This window comes from Pelodiscus sinensis, chromosome Z (assembly GCF_052426305.1).
Source record: "Pelodiscus sinensis isolate ZL-2025 chromosome Z, ASM5242630v1, whole genome shotgun sequence".
Taxonomy (NCBI): domain Eukaryota; kingdom Metazoa; phylum Chordata; order Testudines; family Trionychidae; genus Pelodiscus; species Pelodiscus sinensis.
The window spans coordinates 17,334,835-17,353,605 of record NC_143085.1 but is presented as its reverse complement, the minus strand read 5'-3'; the positions used below and the strand labels follow the sequence as shown (position 1 = coordinate 17,353,605).

General features: G+C 43.1%; 1 protein-coding gene across 1 annotated transcript in view; it reads right to left on the bottom strand.

Annotated features, from left to right (window-relative positions):
• The window catches only part of LOC102456507 (uncharacterized), an 84,019-nt gene extending 79,123 nt beyond the window's left edge, over positions 1-4,896 (bottom strand). Inside the window, exon 1 of the mRNA XM_006134607.5 lies at positions 4,734-4,896. Within this exon, the coding sequence (XP_006134669.4) occupies positions 4,734-4,817 (84 nt within the window). The 5' untranslated portion in view covers positions 4,818-4,896. The remainder of the gene's footprint in view (positions 1-4,733) is intronic.
• Positions 4,897-18,771: the final 13,875 nt, after the last annotated feature.

The window sequence follows — 18,771 nt, the reverse complement described above, 5'->3', positions numbered from 1 at the left end:
CCACTGGTTTCAATGGGATGGGATCAAGTTCCTAGCTAGAGAGTCTGGGATAGTAAATAACCTCTTTCACTTTTTTAAAATAAAAACTTTTTTTGAATGCAGCAAGTAAATAGCAGTGTGTTTTGGATAAAGAGAGATTTTCTCTTTTAGGATTTTATTAATAGAACTGTACTTCACACTGAATTGGAATTTTGACTGCCTCCTATGTTTGGCTTCAAAGTTATATTTTTCTCCAGGATAAACAATTCATAGACCTGTAGATCTTGTTTCACTTGCTGTAGACAAACAGAAACAATAATCTCCCACCACTTCTTCAGTTTCTCCTTCATTTGATTTTTAGATCTATTTTTTTACTTGTTAATGTAGTGCTTCATTCGCATTCCTGGAGATAAAGTTCTATTTACCCACAAACCAGACACAGACTTCAAACAGTCCCAGCTCCTCCACATGAGCTTCCCAATGTGTCTCAGCTCTGACCTGAAATACAGACCACCTCCAGGGGTGAAAGGGCAGTTCAGTCTCTCTGGTTCACACAATACTTGACCTCTGTACTGAAACCAACAAGGGGGCCAGTTAGTGTCAATTTTGGATACAATTTTTAATTATGCAAACTAGATGCCACCTAACAATTCATTTGGAGCAGGCCATAATACAATTTCCAGATGGCAAGAGTTTTTTACTCTGCTAACCTGGTTAGGATTTGAACTATCAGCTTAGAGGGAAACTACAAGTCCCACTCTTTAAGAATCAGAATCCAGACAAATAGGATAAAACCAATAAGACTTCCAGTTTCAGGACCATAATACAATCCTTGATAATACCAAGCAAGCTCAGCCTGCTTCACATAAACACATGTTGTAAGACAGTTTTCAAAGGCCTGTCTTGAGATGTCATTACAGGATGCCTGCAGAGGTTAGTGAGACTTAAAAAAAAAAGCATAGAGATCATGCTGAAGAAAATTGTTCTGTGACTGTATTTAGTGTGCTACCATAAAAAAGGCAGCTTCTTTAAAAGTCAGTACATAGCTAAGCTAACCATCTTAAAAGAAACCAATCAAACTGATAGATTTCAATGTGCGTGAACATTGACCTGCAAAGCTATTTTGCATCCACCAAAACATACAGCTTAAACAAACATTCCTCCATGTCCGACCCACATGCATGTAACTCAGCTAACACCAATTCCATCTAACTATACGGAAGAAATTACAATGCCAAACTAGTTCAGGAGTATCTAAAAAAATCAGGCATCTTGTGAATTACACAGCTGGACAAAGAATGTATCTATCCACATTAAGAAAACAAATAATACTCTACGTACCTTTTTAGTAAATGACGCAATTCCATATGAAGTGTTCCCAGTCAATTTTTACAAGATAACTACCACACATTAATTATCTTGCTATAAAAAGGGTGTAGAGACAAAGTATTGTAGCTTTTACAACAAAGTAATTATGCAAGGTCAAGCTATACTCTCCCACCCATGGTAAATCAGGCAAGGTCAGTCCTATAGTAAAATTACAGTATCTTATCTCTACCAGGATTTTATAGTAGGATACCTAACTTGTGTTAATTATCCTACATTTAAAAAACAGAATAGTTTAAGTAGTAAAGACAGAGCTTTACATGCAACTTTTCTTATAACAAAGTATCTGGGGCAAAGAATAAAAATTCCATACTATACTTCACACTTTTCTCGGCACCATTAACAATTGTTCCAAAAGGATTTGATTCTGCGCCTATTGAAGTCAATGGCAAAAATCTTGTTGACTTCAGTGGGACCAGGATTGTCTATTACTGCATTTAAATGGTTAGTGATCATCATTTTTTGACCATGTGAGAGTACATTGAAAAGGGAATATATATATATTCAAGCTGATGATTTTCTGGTCTTACCTATTTAATATAACCCATCTTACACCTATGTCCCTTTAGGGAAAGCACCATACACAGCCATTTATTGTTTAAATCCTAGACATATTCTGGATTACACACACATTTAAGTAATAATAGATGGTAAGGCAAGTTTTTACACCAGGCTACCCACATGTCTCAAGCACTTTATAAAACATTAAATCAAAGGGGAGGTTCTCTAGTAGACTTCATTTCATGTTATTGCATTTGTATGTTTGGATCTATGTTTTGGTAACTATAAAGGAATGGGCACAAGCAATACTCTCACAATCATGAGTCTGCATTAATAAAATTATTTTTTCTGATCCATTTTATAGACAGTGTATTATCACAACTGAGGATCTCTTCTCTCCAAATCATCTTCAAAGGACAGATAAGGGGAAACCATATGAAACATCCGAATCTTTAGCTTTAGATTTTGTATACCTGCAAGTTTTTTCCAGTTACATTTACTACTATTCTAATTATAATGAAACCATTTTAATTTCTGCATATGGTTGCACATATTGCACAATACAAGCAGCTTTTGATAATTCAGCGTAAGCATATTCCCAAGTGACAAGTTAAATTGGAAAGAGATTCAGCACTCTTATTTTAGAATAACTCCTCACAGGAAGTTACACAGGTGTAACTATGGCAGTTTACCCTATACCCAATCATATCCTATTAGCTACTCTCCATGTAAACACACCCTTTCTGTTTCCTGCACATTGCCTGGTAAGGCACAAATATGGAAAAGGAATACAAAAATGAATACAAGATACTTTATATTAGGGCCCAGGGATTACTTTTCCTTCATATACATTGTGCCTTCTACAATCTCAATTTTCACCACTCAGCATTTCTGAGGCCCATAATTCAGACATAAAAGCAAGACACTACAAGCTAGATGTGGGTCTGGGCAAATTTGGATATAAAACAATAAACTATTGAGCATGATAATAATAGTCACAGCAGAAAATCCACAGCAGCAACCCACATAATAGGTAAAATCTTTGGGACAAGGGCTTTAGCTTTTTATTTTTCTGTAGAGCTCCAAGCATGTTTTGGGCACTACAGTTATACAACAAAGCAGAGACATAAAAAAATTATAAAAATTAACCAGAAAAAAGAAATAATGTAGTACAGTGATTTAAACAAGTCTTTGGCTCAATGCTGAGCCTTGCTATGACCCCTTTGTTCTGCCCCGGCAATCCTTGGTTGGCAGATTAGTCCATTGGGTAGTTTAGAGGTGATTTAGCCTCCTGCTGCTCTAAGCATCAGCAAGACATATCTGACTCTTGTGTGGCATGCTCACCTCAGCAGCACAAGCTCTTGCAGTCAGAACACTAACCTTCCAGTTCCGTCTCTGTCACACTTGTGTAACTGGGGATTAAGTACAGCAATAGAGGGCAACCTGTGGCCCATCGGGGTTCTATGCGTGGCCTGTGGTGTAAGACATTTTGTTTACAGTTGCCCATTTGAAGTGAGGCCAAATTCCACTGGTTTCCATCCACATAGGTTTTTTCCTACTAAAGTAACATACACACAAAGCAGGGGAACATAAAATGAGTTGCATGCTGATTGCACACTACATTGCCTAGGAAAGCCCTGCACTCTTTCTGCATCTAATTTAAGTGTTGCTATGGTTCAGTGGGGATACCCTGCAAATTCTAGGTACACAAGTGCAGTTAGCAAAATGACCCTAGCCTGGGAGACTATTTTGGTTAGAACAATCTTGAGCCCACTAAGATTGAGGGCTACTCACTAGCCTAGGTTGCCCATTACTGATGTACAGCTTCTCTACCTCAGGTCCCTCATCTCTACAATGGGGATAACAACACCTGGTGCCATTCCAAAGGATTAGTAGCTTCAGGAGTAGCCAAGTTAGTCTGTACAGGATAAACATAAAAAACAACAAATGGTCTGGTATCACTTTATAGACTAACAAAACATGTAGATGGTATCATGAGCTTGATGATGGGAGTTTTCTCAGATGTTTTCAGATGAATTCTGATCATCCATAGAAGTGGGCTGTCCCCAGGAAAGCTCATGATACCATCTATATGTTTTGTTAATCTATAAAATGCTACCAGACCGTTTGTGTTTTCAAAGGATTAGTGTTAGCTGAGCCCTTGGAAAATATGAACTATTTTATACCTATAGTGTGATCATTAGCTTATACACTACGGGGACATGTACTTGGCATGACTTTTGTCTCTCAAGGGCTCATAAGACACAGCCAAGAGCTCTCGGTCACTTTCAGAACTAATTAATTGGCTCCAGCAGTACACTGTCATCTTACCAGTGCCTCCTACTGAGCACTAATCGGGTTTCCCGACACTGCGCTGGCTGCCAGGTGCGAAAAGCCTGTTAGATCTGGATGTGGCCGCGACTTAATTAAGAAGAAAAAAAGTCAATGACCAGAGAGACTTGTGTCCCGAAAGAACTTTTCCCACCTCGCCGCGCAGTTCACTCCGAGGCAAGGAGACGGCGTGGGGTATGTGGAAGAAGAGACTGGTGTCATTACTGTAGAGGGAAGAGGGGAAATGTGGCCCATCGGTGACAAAGCGGGGGCCAGACTCTCTCCACCCCTTACCCATTTACAAATCAAAGCGCCCACCAACCTACCCAGCCCCTTTAAAAACAACCTCCGCCAGACACACACGAGCAACCACACCTGTCCATGCACCCTCCTCTTCTAGCCAAACCAGCTCCTCCGCACACAAACCCACTACCTCCCCAGCTGTACGGCAGCCGCAAGGGTGTCCCCAAAGTCTGGGGGAAAGGGGAGCATGGCAGACCCGTAGTGGCGGGCGGGGAAAGAGCAACCCCGTTTACCTTGCCTTTGGCCCCACATAAGCAAAGCGCTGCTGCTGTCAGGAAGAACCACCTCGAGCTGTACTGGGCGAAAGTTTTATCCATGCTGACTGGCTGTGGATGCTCTGAGCGCTGCGCTGCGTTGCGTGTTGTGCCCTGGCTGCAGCAAGCGAAGGCTTGAGCAGCTGTTCCTAATACCTACTCCCCCCCTCCCCGGACTTCCCTCCTTTCCCTCCCTGCCTCTGTCCCACTCGTAAACGCCCTCCCTCCTCCTGCATATTACTGCTGCCCTCCCCCCGCTCCTCCAGGGAGTCACCTGCGGGAGGGGTGGAAGCAGGCAGGGGGTGTGTATAGGGCAAAAGACTGGTCCAAGTCTTGCATTTTTCGCCCCACGCACTGTGCTCTCCAAAGTAGAGAGAGACAAAACCGAATTTAGATCTGAAAAAAAATCCGCGTGATTTTTCAAGCTCTGGGAGGGAATCGGGGAGGCTGCTGAGGATGAAAGCAGGGAACGAGGGGAGAGAGGGGGAAGAAAGACGTGTGTGAGAGAAAGACGCAGAAAAGATGCTCTGCTGTCTCTCCCATCACCTTGATAAGCTGGCGGTTCTTTGGGAGTAATTTAACTGACAGTGGAGGTGGGAGAAGGTAGGATAACCATATATCAAATGTGAAAAAAGGGGCATGGTACCTAAAGAAGTCAAAGCCCCAAATACTGGGACTCTCCTTATATAATCAGAACAATTAGGGGGCTGTATCATATGACCTACCAGAAGCGGCTGAGAGATTTGGGCTTGTTTAGTCTACAGGAGAGTGGGGGGGGGGGGGGGGCGGGATTTGATAACAGCCTTTTACTACCTAAAGGGAGGTTCCAAAGAGGATGGAGAGAAGCTGTTCTCAGTAGTGACAGATGGCAGAACAAGGAGCAATGGTCTCAAGTTGCAGCGGGGGAAGGTCTAGATTGGACATTAGGAAAAACTATTGCCTTAAGAGGGTGGTGAATCACTGGAATGGGTTACCTAGGGAGGTGATGGAATCTCCATCCCTAGAAGATTTTAAGTTTCGGCTGGACAAAGCCTTGGCTGGGATGATTTAGTTGGGCTTGGGGTTGGTCCGAAGCCCCCAGATGCTGCCTCTTCTACATAGGTCAGAGTGCCAGGCTCTTTAAATCACTGGCAGCGCCTTAGGCCACATGTGCCCTGTGGTCCTGATGGTGCTAGAGGACGGGCTGGGGGATGGATGCTAGCCTGTAGCCCCACTCCTTCCACTGAAAGTCTGGGGACTCAGAGCTGGCCCATCAAGGTCTCTGTCAGCCCTGGGGGCTGGAGGTGCCACAAGAATCCCATTGTGCTAGCTACTGTACATACATAAAATAAAACATTAGTCGCTGTCTCCAGGAGCTTACAATCAACTATATATTGGAGTTTGTCCATTTGTCTGCTTCTTCAAGAACTCCCTCTAAATATTAAGAACTAGGATAATCACATTCTATGTACAGTTTCCCTTCATCATAACTTAAAGCAAGGTCAGGGTTTGGTTGTGTCAGGGAAACAGGATGTGCCTGGAATGAGATTTTTCTGTATGCTTTTTATGAGAAGCAGAGATAGAATCACCAGACAGGTAAAAGGGTGCAGTGCCCCCCACATTCATAGAGCAGCAGTTCCCAACCTTTTCCAGATGGGGACACATTTTGACAATTCAGAAAGACTTGGTGACCCAGGGCAATTCAAAAAATGTGTGAATGGCTCCTTGAAAGCAACCGGGGGAGATAACTGGTGACCCTTTTGAAAGGTAATGGAGACCCATATTTGAGTCCCGACCCATAGGTTGGGAAACCCTGTTCATAGAGGGACACTGTGGGCTGTTCCCCTTTGACACAGAGTGAGGGGTAGTGTTTTCTCCATTTGCATTCTACTGGATTGTGCTGCCTCCCAGAGGAGGAGTGGGAAGTTGCATTTGTTGGTATCCAGATACTTTGTTAGCATAGTAGCAACAACTTAATAGATAAATAAGTTTGCCTGCCTGCCTACCTTAAGACTGGCAATTGCAAATAACACCCAGTCCGCAAGACTTTTCCATTCAGAGAATTGTCACTGTTTTATTTTTAGAAAGTCTCTATGAAAACCAGTATTTTGGTTTCTGAGCTAAGATGTTGTCAGTCATTTATTGCAGATCCACACTGGTTTATGTTTTAATTTTAGATCTTGCTCTTCTTGTAGACTAGTCCATGAATTGTCTGTCACAATGTATTGTATTACTGTGTAGGACCTATTCTGGATAAATACACTTCCAGTCAATTGGAAGTCTTGCAGTATATTTTTTACCACAGTGCTCTCTGGCTCAAAGCATACTCTGATGTTTATAATGTAAGAGTGAGATTCATTGCTTTTCTAACACTCTCAGTTAAGTCCCTGATTTCAACATAAATATATGTTAAGCTTTCAAAAATCCCTCAAACAAGGAATATATTATTTCCCACAAAGGCTCAGTATGACAGAAGTAAATAAAGAGATTCAGTCTGGTGCTTTCTTATGCTATGGTTGCTGAGGATGTAAGTCAAGAGCTAGCAGAAAGGGGTATTAGAACAATTACTTTTCTTTATTTTGACTGGACTGGAATATTATAAAACTAACTAAAGGAAAGGGAGAGAACATGCCCAAGTCTAGCTCTTTTTAAGGATCTTACTTCCTTGTTAGTTGGATTCCTTTCCAAAGGTCATCTGAGTGCAGGCACCCTTAATCCTTTTAAGGCAAGTAGGCTGCCATGTGGACTGTGCTATAGTTCCAGACAGTAGACCTCTAGCATGTACCACAAAGAAACATGGGTTGCTTTCTTGAGCAAGCTGTATTCAAACCTAGCTACTCCTCCATTCACTTCAGAGTTTCTTTGCTCTTTTCAACATCCCTCTGCAGCACAGATGTCTCCTTTGTGGTTTGTAATGTTACTTCCTAATTACTAACTAGTCAGAATTACAAATCTGAAGATACACAAATCAATTTGTAAATAGTTTCACCCAGGGCTGTTGAATCTCTAAAGATTTTCTTTTTATTCTCAACTTTATGAACTCCCCCTCCTCATATAACAGAATGTTAGGTGTGCACAGTATCCACACTTAAACATCCTCCTTAGCACTCCTACTGCAAGTTGTCCCATGAGAGTAAAGTCACTGGGCCTCCAGATGTACAGTGGGACTCCAGAATGCCTTCCATGAAGAATAGTTTATAACAATAAGTCTTAAAATTCATCTACTGTACCCAACATTCCTTATAAACTGTGTGCTTATGCAACCACTCAGGAGAGATTCAGATAACACCTAGATGATTAGCAGAGTGCTCCCAGCTAGGTTTTTTGTTTCCACTGGTGGTACACTGTCACATGTGCTTTGGTGCACATAAAATTATTTCACACGTGGATGAAAAATATTAGTGGGAACTTTGACTGAAACTCACTACCTAATAAAAGTAATTTGCTATCTACTCTGGCTTCCCATTGACTACTGAGTCATAATGTATGCTCCATGTTCATTATGAAACCTCTTCACTCAACTGGCCTCAATTACTTAAGAAATCATCTTTCCTAGGAAGAACATAAGTACCCATGACAGCTACGTTTCACTGGAACAAGGGCGTTTTGTCAGCTTCAAGACACACATACATGTAGCCAGACAGCCTCAACAATTGGTCCACAACTTTGAAATTAACTTTAAAAGATATTAGAATGATTACAAACAGTAAACTAGTACTCACAGAATAAAATGTAAAAACTCTCTATTGTGAGAAGGCAAGGCCAAATAATAGTTTTAAAAAATGATATATGGCCTTGGTTAAGGAGACAGAACTTTGCAAGTTTACTCCTTTAGATATGTAAGGCATTCAGAAGAAATGGTCATAATGATTGATCATGATTGATTGATGTGAAGTTAACAAATTGATTTTTATTTTCTATGTTTAGTACAAAATAAATGTTTTCTCCTTAGTGAGTTGTAATGGGGAACTGGATGCCTGAGGCTGAATACAGCATACCAGGCTGGTTAGTTATTTAACCATTTGTGCTTTGTGTGTGGCCATTGCAGTTTTAAAAAAATAAATGAAGAAAAAGTTCTTGGAGCCTGAATAGAACCAAGTAAGAGGAACTGTAAGGGGGAGGAGGGGAGAGGATCTAACAAGCTCAGGAAACTGCAGCATGCATATAGTATTGTTGATGGTGGTTAGAGAACAAGGACTGTTAAGATAATTAGGAAAGCAAATCCACTTCTGTAACTGGAAAATAGGCACATCTGTTGTACTGTACACAGAGAGCCACCTCCTGGCTCTGAGGAGTACATAGTTTTTCCACTGCATGTGTTTTATCTTTTTTGCTAAGGAGCTGGGTGAAAATGAAATGCTGATGATCTTCAGTCCTATGAGACTCATAGCTACGGCCAAATGTAAACTGTTTATCATCCAGGGTCTGTCACTTGGAAGATCTCACATTCCCTTCTTTACTAGTGCATTTTGAGGGTACAGTAGACTTCCGATAATCCGGAACCTATGGGACCTAGGTGGTGCTGGATTATCAGATATGCCGGACTATCAGGAGGTATTATAAACTGGTTATATATATACTGTATACAGTATATACTGTATATAGTGTTCTTAACCCTTTTTTAATTGTACATACTGTATACAGTATACTGTAATGTTTTAGTTTTTTTAAGCCTTTTTTACCCTTTTTGCTCAGTTCTGCTGCTGCTGCTGTTACCTTGTGACTCTTTTTTTGCCGAAACTCACTCACTAGGCTCTTGCCATTTTGATGCCGGACTATCAGGAGTGCCAGACTATTAGATGCCGGACTATTGGAGTTTTACTGTACATACAAAAAAAGTTATGGTGCAAATATCTTCAGACAGATTGCATCTTAAATTGCTTTACGTGGTTTAAATATGTTTATAGACTTAGGCTGCAACCCTGCAAAGATTAACTCATGTAAGTAGTCCTACTGAATTTACAGGGTGAATGCCTTAATAGGGAGGAACAAGCAAATAGTAAGTAAAGAAGAGATGTTTTCAACTGAGATTACTGTAGTGAGTTTGGAATCTGCAGCCTCTCTAAACTCTGATCTATACTAGGGAGTTATTTCGAAATAAGTGGAGCATCCACAGTACCAAGCCTATTATTCTGAAACAAGCTGGTTATTCTGAAATAACTCCTGCTTTACATCAGCAACAACACCTATTTTGAAATAGCTATTTCAAAATAGTAGCAGTGGAGTGTCTACACTACCCCTATTTTGAAATAACTGTTCCCCAGCGCTTCCTGGGTCTTTAAGTTGAGGTAACGCGTCCACTTTAAGGAAGCCTGCCTCAAACTAATTTTGAGGCTTTCATGTTGTATGGACATGCTATTTTGAAATAATTATTTGGGGATTTTTTTATTTAGTTTCAAAATAGTTTCCTAGTGTAGAATGCCTTTAAAGGGTTACTGTACCACATCCTTGTTGTTCAATAGGTTAAATTAGAAATAATTTCACATAATACTATTGGAAATGTGCAGGAATTTGACTTGCACCCCATGTTTCTTTTCCCCAATAACTGGTTTAAATGTATTTATCCCCACATTAATGATTGAGACACACCATTAATTAAATAAGTAGTTAGACTATACTAATATTTTAACTTCTTAATGTATTTTTTCCAGGAATTTTATTTCTATCCTGTTCCCAATGAGTGGTACTTGTATATACACATTATATTGTTGCCTTAGGAAGTGTTTGTCTATACAAGACCGCCCTAAGCACTTACATAAAAATTTGTGCAGGATCACACATATGTTGAGAAACGAATGCTTCCTTCCACTCTACAAAGTTGACCAGAAATTACTTTTAAAGTGATTTATTGTGATTCTATAGACCAAGGATCTCTACTATATCAGAGGGCAGTAAAACTAGAACTAGAGTACCTGAATTTGTTTTAGAAAATACAAAGAAGCAGCCTTCAGATGAATACTTGTTTAAAAAAAAATCAGATACACAAATATGCAGTAAATGAAATGGCTATGTAAAGGGATAATCTGATTTATCAAATGCATCTAATATGCAGCAATTTATTGCACCACATACATGTACTCTGTGGCTGTGTCTAGACTGGCATGATTTTCCGGAAATGCTTTAAACGGAAAAGTTTTCCATTAAAAGCATTTTCAGAAAAGAGCATCTAGATTGCTCTTTTTGCGGAAAAGTGTCCGTGCCAATCTAGACGCGCTTTTCCGCAAAAAAGTCCCGATTGCCATTTTCGTGTTCGGGGCTTTTTTGCAGAAAACAAATCTGAGCTATCTACACTGGCCCTTTTGCGCAAAGGGACTTTTGCCTGAACGGGAGCAGCATAGTATTTCCGCAAAAAGCATTGATTTCAGACAGTAGGAAGTCAGTGCTTTTGCGGAAATTCAAGCGGCCAGTGTAGACAGCTGGCAAGTTTTTCCGGAAAAGCGGCTGATTTTTCAGAAAAACTGGCCAGTCTAGACACAGCCATTATGTATACTTCCCACTGGTACCCAGGGCTCTCAGGCATCTCACTACCACCAGTCCTTTACATGCGAATGCCTTGTTTATGCATGCTAGGAGTCAGGTTCCTAACTCTGCTGGCTATGGGCAACACAATATGCACCCAGTAGCCCTCACAGGCCCTCTACACAGATTAGTTATAGGCACAATCCAACCCTCAAGACCATCAAGTGTCTTCCAGGAGCATCCCACTCTGGTTCTATTAGATACTCTTAGGGCTTGTCACCACTTATCAGGAGATGGACTCTGCAGAGATTGAGCTCCTGGGGTTTGATTTAGTGGCTCTAGTAAGGACCCACTAAATCAACCACTGATGGCACCCCCATTGACTCCTGTACTCCACTGGGTTGCTAGGAGTAAGAGAAGTTGACAGGGGAGTTTTTCCTGTTAACCTCTTGAAGTGGGGATGCTGTGGAAATTTGACCTAAGGTACATCAACTCCAGGTATGCTATTCACATAGATGGAGTTGCGTATCCTAGGTCAGCTTTCTTCCCTAATGTAGACAGTCTCAGTATTCACAGATTTGTTGCTACCAGAGAGACAGTAGACTCCTCCACTTACTGTTTCCCCCTCAAATCAATGTTCCACTAAACACAGAGTACTTAGATATATTTATAGTGAAATCAAGTACAAGTTTATTTAACAAAGAGTGACAAATAATATTAAGTATTGGAAACAACTGCTTAAAATAAAACAAAGTTATAACAAACATAATATAAAGCCTAGACTTCATTAACATGATATTTTCAAGTCTTGTAGAATACTGTTCACCCAAAATCCTTGCAATGTGCAATAGCCTGATGGTCTCAGTGCTTCCTGTTATTAGATAAACACACTTTTAGCTTGCCTTCTTGAAGGACCCTGCATGTTCCTTTGCCTCCCCAGACATATGTCTTGCCTGAGATCAGGCACAATCTCCAGATTGGTTACCACTGGGAGACCAACAATGCACAATACACACAACTAAACAAAGATACATGTCTTTTCCTCCTTAGAACATTTCCAGAGTGTATCATCTCCTGGTGATCTGCCTTAATTCCAATACCTTAGGAACATAATTTTCAGTATAGACACATCACTTCTTAAATATTGTGTTTCCATCCATTTCACAATAATTATGACGGCTGCTCTCAGTAGAACCCCTACATGCCACCCTTTGGTAACTAGTTTCCTTAGATCTGACCCAGGAAATGCCTATAACATCCTATGTACCAGTTGGGAATAAGATGTCTCCAAGTCAGAGTAGGAATCTAGACCTTTTATTCCCATTGTTCATTCCTTTGGTGGACACAGAAATACAGGCAGTCAGTTATGTCAGTCCGACTTAAGTCGGACCCCTAGTTAAGACCGGGGGGGCCGCAGCTAGTGTGGGGTGCCTCCCCCACTGTCGCCGCCTCCAGTAGCGCGGGGGGCGCTTCCCCCCAGCAGACCAGGGAGACGCGGACCGGCTTTTCTCGCTGCGGAGGACACGGGCGGCGGGACCGCCGAGATGCGCCGCGGTCCCGCCGCCTGCGTCCTCTGCGGCGAGAGAAGCCGCTCCGCGTCTCCCTGGTCTGCTGGGGGGGGGGGTGCAGCTAGTGCGCACCCCCCCCCCCCAGCAGACCAGGCTTTTCTCGCTGACGCCTGGGGTAGAGCAGCTCGGGGGCTGTCGGGTTGGTCCCACAGCGCCGAGGTGCGGCGCTACTGGACCAACCCAGCAGCACCCCAGCTGCTCTGCCCCAGGTGTTCCCAAGTCAGCTGCTACTGAAACTGATCAGCAGCTGATTCCAGGAAGCCAGGGGAAGAGCAGCTCTGCCTCGGGCTTTCTGTAGTCAGCCGCTGGTCAGTTTCAGCAGCGGCTGACTTGGGAACACCTGGGGCAGAGCAGCTGGGGTGCTGCTGGGTTGGTCCAGTAGCGCTGAGGAGCGGCGCTGCGGGACCAACCCAGCAGCACTCCAGTTGCTCTGCCCCAGGCACGACCAATTCAGCTGCTGCTGGTCAGTTTCAACAGCAGCTGAATCTGGACGCCAGTTCCGACTTACATACAAATTGAACTTAAGAACAAGCCTACGATCCCTATCTTGTACGTAACCCGAGGACTGCCTGTATACACAAAGAGATTGACTTTCCAGAATCTCTTCTGACACATGGGCTACTTCTAGACTGGCATGATTTTCCGCAAATGCTTTTAACGGAAAAGTTTTCCGTTAAAAACATTTGCGGAAGAGCGTCTAGATTGGCACGGACACTTTTCCGCAAAAGTACCTTGCCAATCTAGACGCGCTTTTGTGCAAAAAAGCCCCGATCGCCATTTTTGCGATCGGGGCTTTTTTGCGCAAAACAAATCTGAGCTGTCTACACTGGCACTTTTGCGCAAAAGGACTTTTGCCTGAACAGGAACAGCACAGTATTTCCGCAAGAAGCACTGATTTCTTACATGAGATCGTCAGTGTTCTTGCGGAAATTCAAGCGGCCAGTATAGACAGCTGGCAAGTTTTTCCGCAAAAGCAACTGCTTTTGCAGAAAAACTTGCCAGTCTAGACACAGCCATGGGGTATTGAGGGTGCCCATGCCTGGCAGTATGAGGCTCAGACACCACATTATGAGATTAAACAATATGTGTGATTCCGAACATACAGAATGAACTATTGGGATAGTTAACTATCTGATAAGAGTATTTTGAAGATTAATCCATTTGAGATGAATGTTACATATGCAAAACAGTAGGAACCATGGGAATGCTGGAGGAAGATGCAGCTCTATACCATTGGCATTTTAATTAGGAAGCAGGTTTTTCTCCAATTATTGGGGCTTCTAGGAAGAGCTATTTAGAGTACCCCAAAATCACTACTTTACTTATATGATAGCATCATACTAAATACCTGGTAACTGCCTACCTAAATATCATAAGAGTGAGCTATTGCATGCAGTCTATGTTCTTTAGTAGTGGAACTCCTGCAGAATCTGTTTTCTTGCTCTTACCTTTATAGGGCTGCAGTATGACTGTCTCTTTCTGAGGACAGCTGAATGCAATCCACAGAGTAGCCTGTTAATATCACCATAAACTTTGACCATTCAGGTTTTTTTTAAATGATTTAAAATGCTCAGGAACTAAATATCTGATCTCTAATGGATATCAGCTTCTGTTGGCAATAGTAGCTCAGACCTTGAATTTGATGCTACAGGGAGCTGCTCTGCAGTTTACTCCTGGAGGAATTCTGTACCAAAAATTAAATATTCCATGTAAAATGTTCTAAAATTTGGCATATTTTATTCCTTAAAATAATGCAATATAATCATGCTGGTTTCTATTATTTTGGAAATTTCATTTGAGCTACAATACAATGGAGGAGAAAGAAATTGGAGAGTATTGGAGGAAATCCCCAAACCTTCTCTGTCTAATAGTAATGTAGCTAGTAGTGACCCTTTATTTCTCATTATTAATCAACAAATATAGGCAGCCATATGCTCAGTGTCACCTTGAACAACCAAAGACCAAGTGAGGATTGAGATCTCAAACTCACAATTTATATTGACTACTGACCATCCTCAGAAAGGTCAGTAGCATACAATTCATGGACTATATTTTGATAGGATTTTTTTTCAGTCCAAAAATGTAGAATAGAGCTAATTACTGAAATACCATAAGAATTTACAATGCATTATTGTCCTTTAAAATAAAGTTCCTTTACACCGTTCTGGCAACATAAAGAAGCCTTAACACTTGTACACCTGTTTTATTCTCCTGGGGGAAATCACTAAGAACAATGGAAATAATTCCATTATTGCTACAATTCCAATACTGCAATAATTCCACTAAGCTGCTACATTCTTCTCTGCCTGATGGGACAGAGCCTGTCCTCCGCCTACCTTCATCTCCTCAGAAACACTCCAGAATCCTGCCCTTCCATTTTGAAAGTTCTGCAAGCATGGAGAACACACACCTGCCCAGCTTCCAGATGTCAGCAGTGATTTTACATCTCTACCAGATGCTCTGGGAATTCAAACTGACCTGTCTGCACTCTTGGGAAGAGACTTGTGACTGCTCTGTGACTTCCTTTTACTTCTCCATCCCAAGTTAATTTTTTTTTTTTTTTAGGAAAGCAAAAAAATCTTCAGGGGCCATGAATTCTGAACAGGCACAGTGACAACCCTCTACCCCCTCCTCCCACAGAATTAAACAAAGTGGTTAAGCGGGTGTTCTCTACCTCTGATTTTGAGGAATCTCTGAACTTTGACTCCTTTTTTGTATTAAGGATGTGAATGGGTTAACCAGTGCCAGGAATAGCCCTCTCCTGTGGCCTGCCACAGATGGAGGACTGCACCAGCACTGAGAACCAGTGATGACAGCCCAAAGCCAGTGCTTGCAGCCAGCACAATGCAAGGCTGGGAGCGGGAGTTCTCCGGGATGGGAGTGCTGTAACTGAACTGGAGCAGCCCCTCCGCCCAGGGTCCTACTTAGTTGGTTAACCTGTTAAACCAAGAAGGATGGCACAATAGGAGTATGTCTACATTGCATTCCTCCTTCGAGAGAGGAATGCAAATGCAGACAAACAAAATTGAAAATGAAGTGCCAATTTGAATTTCTCATGTTTCATTTGCATAATGGTGGCTGGCTGCTTTTCCCAAACAGTGTATTTCGAGGAAAAAACCAGGGTTATTTTGAAAAGAAACCCTTCCTTCGAAATAACCCATACTCCTTAAAAAAATGAGGTTTAAGGGTTATTTTGAAGGAAAGGTTTCTTTTCGAAATAGTGTATTTAGAGAAAAAGACGGGGTTACTTCAAAAATAAACCCTTCCTTCGAAATAACCTTAAATCTCATTTTTAAGGAGTAAAGGTTATTTCAAAGGAAGGGTTTCTTTTAGAAATAACCCTGTTATTTTCCTATTTTGGAAAAGCGGCTGGCTGCCATTATGCAAATGAAGTGTGAGAAATTCAAATCCGCGCTTCATTTGCAATTTCATTTGTCTGCATTTGCATTCCTCTCTCGAAGGGGGAATGCAGTGTAGACATACATGTATCCTGAATGAACAGCAGCCATGCTACGTCTAGACTGGCATCATTTTCCGCAAATGCTTTTAGCGGAAAAGTTTTTCCATTAAAAGCATTTGCGGAAAAGAGCGTCTAGATTGGCACAGATGCTGTTCAGCAAAAGCACTTTTTGCGGAAAAGTGTCTGTGCCAATTTAGACATGGTTTTGTGCAAGAAAGCCCCGATCGCCATTTTCGCCATCAGGACTGTTTTGCACAAAACAGTTTTCAGCTGTCTACACTATCTCTTTTGCGCAAAAACATTACCGGAAAAGGGCTTTTGCCCGAACGGGAACGTCAAAGCATTTTCACAAGAAGCACTGATTTCAGACAGTAGAACGTCAGTGCTTTTGCGCAAAATCAAGCGACCAGTGTAAACAGTTGGCAAGTTTTTCCGCAAAAGCAAATGCTTTTGCAGAAAACCTTGCCAGTCTAGACACAGCTCCAGGGTAAGAAGCCATTACAGGCAGTCCCCGGGTTACGTACAAGATAGGGACTGTAGGTTTGTTCTTAAGTTGAATCTGTATGTAAGTCGGAACTGGCATCCAGATTCAGACACTGCTGAAACTGACCGCCAGTTCTGACTTACATACAGAATCAACTTAAGAACCCCAGGCGTCCCCAAGTCAGCTGCTGCTGAAACTGATCAGCAGCTGATTCCAGGAAGCCCGGGGCAGAGCAACTCTGCCTCGGGCTTCCTGTAGTCAGCGCTGGTCAGTTTCAGCAGAAGCTGACTTGGGGACGCCTGGGGCAGAGCAGCTGGGGTGCTACTGGACCAACCCAGCAGCACCCTATCTGCTCTGCCCCAGACGTCCTGATTCAGCCGCTGCTGAAACTGACCAGCAGCGGCTGAATCAGGACCTGGGGCAGAGCAGCTGGGGTGCTGCCGGGTTGGTCCAGTAGTGCCCACGGGCGCTGCAGGACCAATCGGCAGCGCCCCAGCTGCTCTGCCCCAGAGTCCAAAACAAAAGCCTGGTCTGCTGGGGGGGGGGGAGCACATTAGCTGCGCCCTCCCTCCCCCCAGCAGACCAGGGACACGGGGAGCAGAGCCGCAGCGGCAGCGGGGTACCGCGCCTCTGAGGCTTTGCTCTGGCAAAGCCTCAGAGGCGAGGGACCCCGCCACGGCTGCGGCTTCAATCTGGGTGCCTGTGGTCTGCTGGGGACGGCCCCCAGCAGACCACAGGCACCCTGACTGAAGCCGCAGCCGCGGGGGGGTTCCACGCCTCTGAGGCTTTGCCAGAGAAAAGCCTCAGAGGCGCGGGGAACCGCCACTGCTGCCGCTTCAGTCAAAGCGGCAGCAGCGGCGGTTCCCCGCGCCTCTGAGGCTTTGCTCTGGCAAAGCCTCAGAGGCGCGGGACCCCCCGCGGCTGCGGCTTCAGTCCGGGTGCCTGTGGTCTGCTGGGGGCCGTCCCCAGCAGACCACAGGCACCGGGTCTCAAGGGGCAGCAGCAGCGGTTTCCGCGCTTCTGAGGCTTTGCTCTGGCAAAGCCTCAGAAGCGCGGGAACCCGCCCGGTGCCCCTGGTCTGCTGGAGACGGTCTCGAGCAGACCAGGGGCACCGGAGCAGCTTACGAACGGGGCTTTCTCGCCCCGACTTCCGGGGCGAGAAAGCTCCGTTCGTAAGTGCGGATCCGACGTAAGTCGGATCCGCGTAAGTCGGGGACTGGCTGTACTGTGCTTCTAGAGTAAAACAGCTGAAACAATAGGAGATACTACCTAAAAACCACATGCAAAGCTGGGCAAAACAGTTAGGTGGGAAGAAGAGTTATGCTGGTTATTTTTTGGGTGGAGGTGCATATATCTTAGAGCCCTGAGTAGATACAAAATATGTATCCACATTGATATCTCTATCTGCAAAAATGAACCATGGATATTTGCATCCATTTCCATGAATACAGATTCCCATAGATAAAGCAGATAGCCACGGGTTTGCAGGGCTCTATGTATATCTATAAAAGCAGACACACTCAGAAGAGGGTCCAGAAAGTAAGAGAGAAAAAAAAAAGTGTTTTGTAATGTGAGAAAGAACACCGTGAAAAAGCGTTTTGGGTAGAGTGCAAGCTTGTAAAACAGGTGAGGGACATCAAGGAAACTGTCTCAATGTTATTTCATTCCTACAATGTTAAAAGATGGGATCATATGTTCTTTGTAACAGGATTGCATCAAAGAAATATTTGACTCCATCCATATTTTCCTGCCAAAGGAAACTACTTGCAAATCCTCAGTCATAAGCAAAATGCTTGGGTGAAAAGGGAGAACATTAAAATTCCTGTGCAAATAACATCAGACATTGCTTGTAGCAGTTACTAAAATAATACCGCAAAGCATGCTCCACAATTTTATCAGTGTAACTCACTGATTAATGATAAAGAGCTCTTGAGCAAGAGGGCTTATGCCTGTCAAAAAAAGAGTGTAGCTCTTGCTCAAGGAGCCTTCTCTTACCATGCCGTACTGTAAATTTACTTGCGTAAGAGCGGGCAGGCAGTGTGGATGCTCTGCAGATTCCTGTGCAAG